The following is a 13,326-nucleotide window of genomic DNA, read 5'->3' on the forward strand; positions in this document are numbered from 1 at the left end:
GACACTGACCTTCCCCCCACATGTGTGTCAGATGAATGTGCTCACCGGGAATTGGTTCCAGAGCTAACAGAGGGGCCTGGCCCGTACCTGTGCGTAGGTGGCACCCCATCCGCGGCAGCGCGACCTCATGCAGCAGCCCTTTAGCCGGCGCTGGGTGTCCTCTGGGACGCTGACCACAGGTAGGCAGGATACCGGGAGCGAGAGAGGAGAGGTCCCAGGAATGGGGCCCCCAGCACCCCCAGTTGCTGCTTGCCCTGCCTGGCATCACTTCTGTGCTGAGAGCGTGGGGTCCCCACCCCAGCGCACACTGAGTCCACCCATGACCCAGCCCACAACACGAGAAGAACCTCAGAGTGGACATGCACCTGCGAGAGTCGGCTGAGACCGGAGACCCTGTCGGGTAGGGGCCCTCCCCCACCCTCCCCTGCCTCCCTCTCCCAGTAATTTTCTAGCACGAGTCCAGTTTCCAGACCCTCCCCACCCCAAGACTCTTGGAGACCCCAACCTCCTTCAGAGACTGATCCAAGTTGTAGGCAGGTGTCTACGGCTCCTGAAATTCAATATTTTTCAAAATCAAATCAGCTGGGGGGCGCCTGGGTGGCTTAGTCGGTTAGGCGTCCGACTTTCGCTTAGGTCATGATCTCGCGGTTCGTGGGTTCGAGCCCCGCGTCGGGCTCTGTGCTGACTGCCAGCTCAGAGCCTGGAGCCTGCTTCAGTCTGCGACTCCCTCTCTCTCTGACCCTTCCCTGCTCACGCTGTCTCTCTCTCTCTCCTAGAAATAAATAAAACATTAAAAAATTAAAAAAAAAAATCAAATCAGCTGGAGGTGCATGTAAATGCAGAGTCCCGGACCGGCGCCCTGACCCCTCGTGGTGGAGGTTGGGAATCTGCATTTAATGAAGGGACACGTGCACCCCAGGCCAGCGGAATGGCTTTTGTAGGGGTGCAGGCTAGCCCGGCTTGGGAGGGGCTGTTTCCCATCCTCAGAAGTCTTGGGCAGCCGCAGGGGAGGGAGAGGCCATGGCCAGCAGCTCCCCCTTCCTGTGAGCAGGGGTCTGTTCTGGGCCAGGGAGGGGGCAGCGTGGGTGTCTTCCTGGGAGGGGCTGCTTCTTTCACCGAGGCTGCTCCTTCATGCTGTGCCCTCCAGGGACTTGCTCAAGTGATCAATACGCTTTTAATTAAAACTCAGGCTGCTTCAAGATGACCGTGTGGTCCCCTGGGTCATTTTCTTCTTTCTGCGCACAAGCGTCTTAAAGTATCTTGTGCTGGGCTTCATGTGGGCCCTTGGGGAGCTATCTGATCCTCTGAATTTCCCGGGTCAAGGGTCTCTCCAGAGGTTGGCCTCTTTCTTTTTTTAAAAAATGTTTATTTGAGAGACAGAGAGAGCGAACAAGCAGGGGAGGGGCAGGGAGAGAAAGAATCCCAAGCAGGCCCCGCGCTGCCAGCACAGAGCCTGATGGAGGGCTCAAGCCCAGAACCCTGAGATCATGACCTGAGCGGAGTTGGACATTCAATGGACTGAGCCACCCAGGCGCCCTAGTCAGGCTTCCTTATTGGGCCTTATTCAGGACACCCAAAGCCTCTCTCAAAGGCTGTAACCCCATCAGACACATTTTGACAGAGGCATGTGTTGAATGGGCATTTTTTAGTGTATAGTCTTCATGACATTCATGGGGCAGTGGCCTGGCTTCTAAAGTCAAAACCCCTCAATCTTGGGCACATTTGCCCCAAATACCTGCCTCTGTGGCATATAGTACTTGTTCAATAAATGCTCACTGCATGAAAGGTAACTTTTCCTGGGGCGCCTGGGTGGCTCAGTGGGTTAAGTGTCCGACTTTGGCTCAGGTCATGATCTCATAGTTTGTGGGTTCGAGCCCCGCGTCGGGCTCTGTGCTGTCAGTACAGAGCCCACTCAGATCCTGCCTCCCTCTTTGTCTGCCCTTCCCCTGGTCTCTCTCTCTCAAAAAGGGAGGGAGGAAGGGAGGAAGGAAGGAAGAAGGAAGGAAGGAAGGAAGGGAGAGAGGTGTTTTCCTTCTGCTGGAACTGCCACCCAGGAGATGACCCGAGAGATTTGATTAGTAACTCTTGACACATTGCTTGGTTCCTGTGTGTGACGTTCACTTGTGTCCCACACTGGGAATGGAGCAAAGGGACTTCCTTAGAGGTGCCCTCGAGGTGCCCTAAGAGGAAGGACACTGCCCAGGGGTGCGGACCGGGATCTTCTGCCGAAGACGGGAGACTCCAGCCACTAAGGTCGAGCAAAGAGCTTTTTATTCCGGAGCACGAGGCGGAAGCTTGTGCCCAGCCTCCTTCCCCGTGGTCCTCGTTGGGGTGGGAGGAGTTATGATCCTGTCAGTTTGAGGCAAGCAGTTATGCTGTCGCGGCCGCTGCGGAGGGCAGGCCACCTGTCAGGGCGCGGGGGAGGCTCAGTCAGGATTGGCCGGGTCTGCGCCCCCAGCTGTGGAAGCGCGTTGGGGAGGCCAGTCTGACTGCAGGTGACATGCCTCCCGGGGCCACTCGGCAGTCAGAACAGGCACTGGGGCTGCTGGGTGCCTCTGATTTCAGGCCAGTGGCTTCACCCCCCACTGAGCACGGGCCTCTGCCAGCAGCGGCCGGGGAGCCCTCTCCCCTATTCTAACTGCCCTCCAAGGTGGCTCTGCTGTCCTCTGAGGCATGGGGTCTTTGGTCGCAGTCTGCCCGCCTCCCAGACTAGGACGGGAGATGGTAGCCCTCCGTGATCTGAGCGCGGCCTGCCCAGACTGCGAGGTAACGGCCTTTGGAGACCACCAGAGCTCCTGACATCGTCATTAATAAATAAATAAAGCTGATAGGGACGGAGAAGATAGGGCCACAGCCCGGGTGTGGGAGGTCCAGGCCTTTCTGGTTGCTCTGTCACTGTGTGAGACCTGCCATCACCCTCCTCATGGGACGTGTTCCGATTAAGACAGGTGGCTCTGGGAACACCATGGGAACACCAGCCCCTCTGCGCAGTTAGCCTTGGGGCCTGGTGGGTCATCAGCTGGAGACGGGGGTGGGGGGGTAGGAGTCTCTCTGTGACAGGGTCACTGCCCTTCATAGTTGCTGCCTGGCCCTCCTCTTTCCCACGGTCCCCACAAACTTCCTAAGTGTCCTGGGCTGCGCTTCCAAATGCTGACCTTCCCCCCATTTAACTGAGGCTACCAGCCCTCTGTGTGTGGGAGGGGGGTTGACTCCTGCTCTACCTCAGTGCCCGAGCCCTCCCTCCTCTCATCCTGGTGCCTGCTGACCCTGGGGCCATGGGCCAGAGGGAGAGAAGGTTTACTCAGGGGAGATGGGGGTGGCGAATCCATTCTTACACCAAACTGAGACCCAAACCCTTCTGCAGGACTTTGTGTGGAAGACGCATCTTTGGCACCCACTGGAATGGGGTCTCAGAGCCCCAGGGCCCCTGCTGAGGCCTTCAGTCATGGCCACGGACACTTCAGGCTTCACACGGTGTGACTGGGGCCCAGGATCATCCTGGCAAAGTGCGGTGCGTGTGTGCGCGCGCGTGCGTGAGTCTGTGCGTCTGTCTGGCCTTCTTGGTCCACATGTCTGTGGGCCCTGGCCCACCCATCCTTTCAGAGAGGCAAGATGGACCCTACCTTGGGAGATCTGGCCTAAAACACAGGGGCCAGGTTTCTGGTCAGTTCTGCATAAGTGGGTTGTTAGGCTTCCTCCAGAGGGAAAGTTAATTAAGCTCTCGGGGGGTGGTCAGAGAGTCTCCCAAGAGCCCTGAATAGGTCCTCTCCCCTGTCCCTGTCTGTGAATGGACAGATCTGTGGCCACAAGGCAGGACGGATCTGAGCTGTCTGACTCAGTGACGATTCTAGTGTCTTTGGGATGGAAAGGGAGCTGAGTTTTGGCGCTACCGTCACGACACAGTTACGGTCATAACCCATGTTTCCAACCCGGGCACGTGTCACGTGCATGTGTGTGTATGTAGCCCCATATGGGTCCCTCCACAGATGGAGCCTGGCCCGTGCTGGCCGCCGCGGCAGCCCTGCCCTTCTCCTAGTGTAGACAGGCTCAGGGAAGCCTTTCCGGGAGCAGCTGGGCCCCTGCAAACTTTCAGGGCTGGTCTGTCCGGGTGTCAACGTCCACCCCAGGCCCTCGAGCCAGCCCTGCCCTGTCCTTCTGTCATAACATCATGGCCTTCGTTCTCAAAAGCCAGGAGCCGGGGACCCAACCTCCTCGAGAGGAGACAGACATCCCAAAAATATCCAAAGGCAAGTTCTTCCCTGCCCCTGGGCTGCCCTGTTCAGAGTGTCCTTTGCTGGCCAGGCCGTGCCAGTCACAGAGGACGCCCCATCTTGGAAGCACAGCCAAGACTCTTCTTGGATGGACCCCGAGTCTCTGGTCCCCTGTCACACCCAGCCCACCCCCCCACCAGACCCGGCCCAGCCTGGGGAGAGAGGAGGGGGCACGGCTGGCAATGGCAGAGAGGGGCCCACGGGGAGTGGCAGGGTGCAGGGGTGCGGGAGTGCGGGGGTGCAGGGTGGCACGGCACAACCGCGCTGTGGCCATGACACCCGCAGCCGGGGTTGCCAGCGGCTTTTCAGTGTCCGCCCTGCCTCCACGGCAGCTTCACTCATCTATCGCCTCCACAGAGTCCTCATCCTTCCTCTCCTCCGACTGCTCCTCCGTCGTCTCCGTGTTGTCCATGTCGGACAGCGAGGCCACCTGCCGCACCCAGTCCCCGTCATTGAGGGGCTCTGGGTTGCACGGTCGGGAGAAGGGGTTGAACCAGTTCAGGGAGAAGTCCCCACCAAAGGTCTCCTTAACCGACTTCCAGCTGCCCCTGCGCTCCCTGGGCTGGTGCTTTCGTTTGAGGCGCTCGATGCCCTGGAGGGACAATGGGACAAAGAGGGTCAGCGAGGTCCGGCTGTGCGCCCTCAAGCTCACCCCCAGCCCCAGCACGGCAGAGCACGGAGGTTCAGGGTGCAGGGGAGGGGGCTGGCGGGACACAGACTGTCTGGGGTCAGGTCAGGGCTGGGTGACCCTAGGGAACGATGGGGTGCGGGCGGAGAGCAGTGGGGAGCGGCACAGCAAGCAGGGCCTTCCTGGGGAGCTGGCCTGTGGCCCCCCGCCATCCCAGGCCTTTCCTCCCACAGGTGCTGGGGGCTGCCCAGCCTCGCGAAGTCAGGCCAGGTTGCCCAGGGGCCCAGGGCTAAGGAGTGACATCACCCCTGCCCTGAGAGCACTAGAAAGATGACCCCTCCCTGGGGATTCTGGGTCCTGCCCCCACCCACCCCCCCAGCAGGTGCAGCTGACTTAGCACAAAGAAGGGATGCAGGCGAAGAAGGGATGCAGGCGAAGAAGGGATGCAGGCGGAGAGGGCAGAGCACAGGAACAAACAACGCTGGGGGTGGTGGGGGAAGCAGATGTGTGCATAGCTAGTGCCAACATGCGGCGGGCAGCTGGGGGACGCTCAGGGCAGCCGGGGGAGGCCCGGGCTGGAGTCAGGCCCCGCTCATGTGCAGACACGCCCTGCGGCTGCTCCCAGGCTGCCCACTCACCTGCCTCCGGGGGTCGGCTGCGACTCAGCTGCCCGGCCAGAAAGAGGGTGTTGGGGAAGAGGGGGAAGGCCCACAGGAGTTAAAGGCACAGCCAGGCCAGCTCTCCAGGCCACAGCACCCCCACGAAAGCTCCTAGCCCCACTGTTAGCACTGGGGCCTCCGCCTTCTCCATCCCTTCCGGAAGCCCAGGGAATTTGCTATAGGTTTGCCAGGCATGGGCGCTGCTCATTCACACGACTCATTCCACCTCGGAATCGTCTCTGAGTACCTCGTTCTAGGTTTTTTCCTCCTTTCCACACAAGAGCCTCACAAAACTGGAATGATCCTTTCTGTTATGTGCAAAGAGAAACTGAGACACGCAGACTCAGAGACTCTCAGAGAGACTGAGATCTGCCCCACCCTGCGGGCCAGTTCTTCTCCAGCACTCTTTTCTTCCCACCCCATCTCACAGATTTGTTTCTTGGCTTTTGAAAAAAATGGTAGTTTAAAGAATCTGATTGTAAGATACTAATTAAGAAGGGCAAACAAGTAACTTTACAGCGAGGGAATCTTTTGCAGGTATCAACTTAACCAAATCAAAGCTAACATCACCGATAATGAGATAATGAGACGTGTCAACATCATACGCCTCAGGATAAGACACACCCAGAGGGACGTCTCCCCGGTCGTCCTGCCCAAAATGCATAATCTTGATCTAATTGCAAGAAAACATCAAATGCAAATTGAAGGATATTCTACCAAATATCTGACCTTCAGTCTTCAAAAGGGTCAAAGTCTGATGGGAAATGCTTTGGAATAAGATAGAGTGGTGACTGTGTAAGGCACTATGTCTGTACTAAATGCCACTGAATTGCACACGCGAAATTGGCTTTTATGTTATGCGAATTTCACCTCAATTGAAAAAAGGGGTCACGGCGCCTGGGTGGCTCAGTTGGCTAAGCGTCCAACTCTTGATTTTGGCTCACGGTTCATGAGATGGAGCCTTGTGCTGATAGCGCAGAGCCTGCTTGGGATTCTTCCCTCTCTCTTTGCGCCCCACCCCCAATATAAATAAATATATATTTTTAAAGGGGTCGGGGCGCCTGGGTGGCTCAGTCATCTGACTTTGGCTCAGGTCATGTCATGATCTCATGGTTCGTGAGTCTGAGCCCTGCATTGAGCTCTCTGCTGTTAGCACGGAGCCTGCTTTGGATCCTCTGTCTCTGTCTCATGCATGCACACTCGCTCTCAAAATTTAAAACGCTTTTAATTTAAAATATATTTTAAATTGAAAATAAAATAAAAATTAAAAAGGGGGTCAAGTTCATGAAAGACAAAGACTGAGGAATGTCACGGATGGGACGGGAGCATGACAAAGGATGAACTGTGGCATCCCGGGGCAGACGAGGTCTCAGAGGGGCACCTGGAGAAATCTGAATAAAGCATGTAGATCAGTTAATGGTATCATATCAATGCGTTTCCAGGTTCCTGCATTTGTATTATGGTTATATGAAATGTTCACATTTGGAAAAACTGACGGAAGGGTATGCCGGGAGCTCTTTGGGCTGTATTTGCCACTTTTTTGGTAAGTCTAAAATTCTTTCATAATAAGAAGTTTAAGGGGCGCCTGGGTGGTTCAGTTGGTTAAGCGTCCGACTTTGGCTCAGGTCATGATCTCACGGTTTGTGAGTTGGAGCCCCACGTCGGTCGGGCTCTGTGCTGACAGCTCAGAGCCTGGAGCCCGCTTCAGATTCTGTGTCTCCCTCTCTCTCTGACCCTCCCCTGCTCACGCTGTCTCTCACTCTCAGAAATATATAAAACATTAAAAAAAAAGTTTAAAAAATCTGAGATGCACAGATGTGAGCAACACAGTCTCAAATACTGAGTTACACTGTGAAAAGCTGGAAACAGTAGACATGCCCAATGGCGATGGCTAAGTCAGCTATGGAAAATGGTTCGAATACAGTTTTCCATCACGCTGGAAAATCCTGCCCACGTGGTAACAAGGGAACAAAGAAGTCAGCTGCATATGATATCCCGGGGCCTCTGGGGACGGGATGTGAGATGGTTTATATTTCTTTCTGTGGACTTCCCACACGTTTCCAAGGTTTCACCAATGAGCAGTGGTACTTTTATAATCAGAACAGAAAAGCTGTTTCAGGACACGGACCTTGCTGACAAGGCTTGAGGGGGCCTCCCTTCGGGCACGGGCACCTGATGTGCAGCTCACGGACTGACCCCTCGCCAGGCCTCCTTACTTAGCACAAGCAGCAATGGCCAACTAAGGGTAACTTGCTTTGGGGATTCTGCACTCCCTTCCTGGGCAATCATTTGCAGCCGGTCAAGAGAGGCATTTTAAGCATGACTTCAGGGCAGCTGAGACATCATGAGGCAGACCAGCTACAGAGGGGACACCCAGAAACGACAGATTGACTATCCACACCGACTGGGCTCGGTCACAGGCTGTGGATCCCCACTAGAGGAGGTGGGGTGTTTGTATCGACACGACACTGGCAGGTGGAAAAGCAGAGGTTTCCGAGAGGACATTACAAGGGGCCGAAGCTTGTCCTGGTCGTCAGATCCGGAGCAAGAACCGTGTCTGCCTTCTGCCCAATGCGTTTTCAATCCGACTACAAATTCTCGTTCTCCCCATGCTGACCGCAAAGGCAGAGGAAAGCGATAGAGGGAAATGAAGGAAGAGGGCCCGTGGGATTTACTACGTTCCGTTCCAGTGGCGTGTTCCTAGGCGAACACTCTCGGACTCCGCACAATCTCTTCTCCCAGCTCGTAAAAACATCGCACGCAGAGCCCGGCCTGTCCACCCGATACAGTTCCTGAGCAGGTAAGGGGGCAAACATCCACGTGTGTCAGCTCTGAGTCTGGACAGAAGCAAATATTCCAAACAAATCTGAGGGTCTGAACTCTCAGCTTCACGAGGGGACACTGGGATTTCTTTTTCCTGGTAGGACTCGATTAATTTTGAGTTTTGTGTGGATCTCAAGGCGTCCTGAAGGCAAAGTTCTTAAGCTGGAGGTCCGCATAGGCAGCAAGGTCACCCGCTTCAGGCTCAAGCGGACAAGAATGGCTGATTCCTGGTTATGGGGCAACGGCCAAGGCAGACATCTCTCGTAGGGAGTGTGTGACTGGGGGCTTCTGGGGCCCATCTGCCAGGAGGACACATAAACTGTCATCTGCAAGCACACCCACCAGGTCTCACATTGAATGTACCAGGACTAAGGCTCCTGGGGAAGGGGGAAGACAGAGACTCAACTGAGGAGGAAGTAAAGACTCAACTGAGACCCATGGAGCAAAAGCTCATTCTCCCCTTGCTCCCCATCTCACCGGCTGGAGAAAGTCAGAGACGCTGCGCCCCATGCTCCACGCTCTCCCCATTAGATCGGCGGGTCACACTCTTGCTTCCTCTGTGGTTCACATCTTTTGACTGCAGTGCACAACATATAACATTCTGTGCAGCCTGGCACAGCACATCCCCCCCCAAAGTTTCACAAAACCACACTTATTCTACAATTGTAATGCATTTTTATTTTATTTTTATTTTTTTAAAAAAACGCTGTTGCGAACCTATAAACCCGTCTCACAAATCATGAAGAGTTGTGGGCACGGTTTGAAGAAGCAGAGATCTGACATCTACAAAAGCCACAGCGTGTGCCGGACGCCGTCCTAACCGTGACATTCGCGACCCTCATGTAGTCCTCCCCTCGACCTCGAGATTTGGACGAGCTCCCGGGTTTTACAGAGAAGGTGGAGGCTTAAGTAAGGGACGGCCCCACGTCACACAGGAAGGATGGAGCTGAGCAGGGACTACTGGGGTAGTCACCAGACTACACTACCTCAGCGGCAGAAACATGGGGCCTCCTCAGGTCCCTGTGAGAACATGCGCCTTCCCCCGGGGGCCACTCTGATTTGCTAGAATACTCAAGATGGTCAGGTCACCAAGGACTCCCCTAAGGGAGAGGGCAGGGCAAGGAGGTCTGGGGCCAGGGAGAGTACACTGACCAGAGGCCTGTTCCCGTGTCACTGTGAAGTCCTTACATCCTATGAAGCCCTCAGTGCAGAATCCAGTTGGATGGATGACATGCGAGGAAGACCGCTGGACAGACTAGCCCGCTTCCCTCCCAACAGGGAGACTTTTCCTGCTTGCTCAGCATTTACTTGTTGGGGAGGCCGTGGGTCGTGAGGGGAGAGTGGCTCCCAGCCAGCTTGTCCCACCCAGCACATGGGACCTTATCGTCACATGCATCAGGGACTGACCACCGGGGTGACCCCCCGCACGCCCCAAGTGGACTCTCGGTCTTGAGCTTGTGTCTGAGTCACATGGAGGGCTTGTGAAATCCAGATTGCTGGGCCCGGCCTGGAGAGTTTCTGACGGGGTAGGGTCTGGGCTGAGGCCTGAACATGGGCATTTCTGACAAGCTCCTAGGTGATGCTGGTCTGGCGACCCATTTGGGATGCACCGCCTCAGGGCACCGCCAGCGGCAAGATTCCTGAGAGGGATTCCGGCAGAACTTTCCTCTCTTCACATTTCTTTGGTCTGTAAGGGCGCCCCGCCCTCGCCGGCTTCTTTGATGGCTCACCAGTAGGCCAATGCACCACAAGCCGTGAGAGAAGCTGAAAGCCCATTAGCCTGGCTGGGAGGGCCCAAGGCAACCTCCTGAAGTCCGGGGTATCTGTGGGATGCATGTCACACGGTGGTTAATAAACATAAACATTTCCTAATTTCCCTCACCGGAAAGATCCGGGCGATAGGCAGGCGGATTGTAACCTCCTCAGAGGCCGAGCCAGAACGGGCAAAAGCTGGCAACACCAGGTGCCTTCCTTTTGGTTCTTCCAAGACGAAGTGCTCCGGAGATGAGATGGTGTGACTGGCAGGGGACGGGAAACATGCACAGCTGCCCAAATTCACTTCGTGGGCACAAGGTCACCAAGCCCGGGCACGCGTGCGGAGATCTGCCCGGACGCAGGCCTTCTGCACGTTCAGCCCGGCTGCAGCGAGCACAAACCCGAGGTCACAGGTGGGAGGGAGTCGCCCAATCCCGCTGGCCACCTCACCTTCCTCTTTATTTTTCCCTGCCGCTCTCCAGGGTCCCCACTTCGGAAGACCACGGCTGCTACCCGCTCATTTCGCAATTGTGTGCCGCCCAGCGCCGTTGGAGGCAAAAGCCGGGGCCGCCTTTGTGTGGCGCCGTGTCCTCTTTCTCCAGCCGTCTGCGAATGCCGAAGAGGGGTCGGGGTGCCTGTGTAGACGCCAGGCTGGGGACCACTCTACTGCAGACAACAGCCACGTCCATCCCTAGTTAATAACTCCCGGGAAACGGTCTTTCATCTCCATGAACGTGGTCTAGGCAGCCGGCCGGGAGTCTTGGGTATTCCCGGGGAACATTCCTTCTTTCAGTCAAAGGGCCCATCAAAGCCCAGAGGTAGAATCATACGGGAAAAGGCTGTGGAAAGCAGCTTTTTTCTCTGGGGAGGACATGCATAGTATGATCAGGTTTAAAGGATGAATTTCTATTCTTAGGGGTCAAAAAAAAAAAAAAGTATGTTTTCAGCACTATCTACTGCATTCCTTAGAAATTCCATGACACATGCATGGCTACCCAAACTCACTTCGTGGGCACAAGGTCCAACGTGTGAAAAAGAACCAACCTGGGTCACTTTAAAAAAAAAAAAAGCCTTGAAGATGGAGTGTTAGGAGGGCATCCAAATGCTTAAAAATATACCGCCAGCAGGGAGGACCAGAGAGGCAGCAATGCCTCCCACAGGATGGATCCCTGAGGGGCGGGAGCAGGCCAGGGCCACACTTCTTTACACACCTCAGGGAACTGTTAGGAAGGCAGGCAGGCAGGCAGGCAGGCAGGCAGGCAAGCCTATAGGAAACAAATGCTATAAATGAGATTTAAACAGGGCATTACCTGCTTCAGGGGCGCCTGGGTGGCTCAGTCAGTAAAGCATCTGACTTCGGCTCAGGTCATGATCTCCCAGCCTGTGGGTTCGAGCCCTACGGCGGGCTCTGTGCTGACAGCTCAGAGCCTGGAGCCTGCTTCAGAGTCTGTGTCTGTTGCTCTCTGCCCCTGCTCTACTCCTGCTCTATCTTAAAATAATCAACATTTGAAAAAAAATTTTTTCTAACCGCTTAAAAAAAAAACTTGCTTCAGATCTCAGCCCTGACTTACAGCAAACATCAAGTGCACAAGAGAGTCAAGGCGAAGTTGACTGGCTTGGGGAAGGGTTGGGGTTGGTGTNCACTTTGTCAGCAGTGGGCAGAGGCAACCGCGACTCCCCCCACGCCTGGGACTAAGCAGGCTCGGCAAACTGGAAGCCTTTTCTGTGGCCCAGGGGCACGGGAGGGAAGTCAGGCTGCAGAAAGCCAAAGCAGAGGCTCAGCAGGACAGGCTGGGTCAAGAGCGGGGTGGCTGACGTCTTAAAAACAGTACAGCTGCAACCTCGCTCAAGAGGAGGAGCAGAAAGAATGATCCTGTAAGAGCAGGGGAACACTGGCCTGGACCGGACGGACGGACAGACGGACGGCAGGCTCTCCCGGAAGGGAACACTGTGAGAGAGCACGGCTCAAGGAGAACAGGTTTTGGAAAAATTTTATTGCATTTTTGTTTCCATGTGGAAGCACGGACAGAATCGAGAAGAGGCAGCACGTTCCACTGTTCATGGAGAATCACATGGCTGGACGAGTTTCCTCCCTATCCTGATCTGGGCTTCGAGAGCCTCAACCCTACCCCACCCCAAGCACAAGCTAAAAAAGGAGCTTTGTGGTGATCACATAAAACAAACAAAAACAAAAAACAAATCCACGCGTCTGAATCCACAGATGGTCAGTGCTCAGATGTCTGATTTCTGCATTTGTGGGGCTGCTTCCCGTGCCGCCCCGTCCCTCATCTCCCCTCTATCTACAGGCCTTCCCCTTTCAAATGGGCTTGCACACAGGAAGTGCCCGCGGTGGAAACCGGCCGGTGATCCCTGATCCGGGGAGTAGGGATGGCCCCCTGCCAGCTTTCAAAAGTCTGGGGGCTGTGAGGTCACCCCTGCATGGCGGGGAGCCCCACGCCAGGACGACAGCCTCCCAGGTTAAAGTACAGAGAAGACGTGGGTACGTGCCCACTCAGGTGTCTAAAATATCAGAAAGGGAGCCCANTTTTCTCCTTTTGACTGTGTAAGGCATTTTGAACTGGAAAAACTTCTCTCCTTCACACTCGTCCAAATAATCAGTGGGAATATAACTGGTGATTCGGAATACAAATAAAGACCCCTTCGATCCCCCCACCCTCCCCAGAAAAGTCACTCTAAGCACCCCGAGCCCGTGGTGTGCGAGGAGGCAAACCGTGTCTGCGCGAGGTTTGAGGCCACCGTGTCCAGGGCCCGTCTCAGGCTCCAGCCCCGCCCCTGCCCCTCTTTTGGCGTCTTCGTTGAGGTGCTAAGTCCCATCGGGGCGCCTGCCACCGCCTCCTGGGCAGCGGGAGGTCACGGCCTTCCTGCCTCTCCTGCGCATCCCCAACCGGGCGTCCGGGCCGGGCCATCCGCGAACCGGCGTTAAGTCTCACTCAGTTAGTAGAGGCAGGCTTGGCCCGGAGACCGCAGCCTCCACGTTAGTCATGCCAGACAGACAGCAGAGAGGAAACCAGAGGCCAGAGAAGTGATTTTAAAAAAGGGAGGGGGGGGAAAAAAGGAAGAAGAGCAGCTTCGGTCACCAAAAAATAGAAAGGATGGTCTTTCAAAAATAAAACGTGGGGACATTTTTTTTTTCTCTGCAATGCTCAGCCATTTTACTTGAGACGTAAAA

General features: G+C 55.5%; 1 protein-coding gene across 3 annotated transcripts in view; it reads right to left on the reverse strand.

Annotated features, from left to right (window-relative positions):
* Window positions 1-2,253: 2,253 nt before the first annotated feature.
* Window positions 2,254-13,326, reverse strand: part of ZDHHC3 (zDHHC palmitoyltransferase 3) — a 58,350-nt gene continuing 47,277 nt past the window's right edge. For all 3 annotated transcript variants that reach the window (XM_077777370.1, XM_077777371.1, XM_077777372.1), the window contains exon 7: window positions 2,254-4,863. In XM_077777370.1, the coding sequence (XP_077633496.1) occupies window positions 4,606-4,863 (258 nt within the window). In that variant the 3' untranslated portion in view covers window positions 2,254-4,605. The remainder of the gene's footprint in view (window positions 4,864-13,326) is intronic.

The sequence above is a fragment of the Crocuta crocuta genome, unplaced genomic scaffold, assembly GCF_008692635.1.
Source record: "Crocuta crocuta isolate KB4526 unplaced genomic scaffold, BGI_CrCroc_1.0 scaffold77, whole genome shotgun sequence".
Taxonomy (NCBI): Eukaryota; Metazoa; Chordata; class Mammalia; order Carnivora; family Hyaenidae; genus Crocuta; species Crocuta crocuta.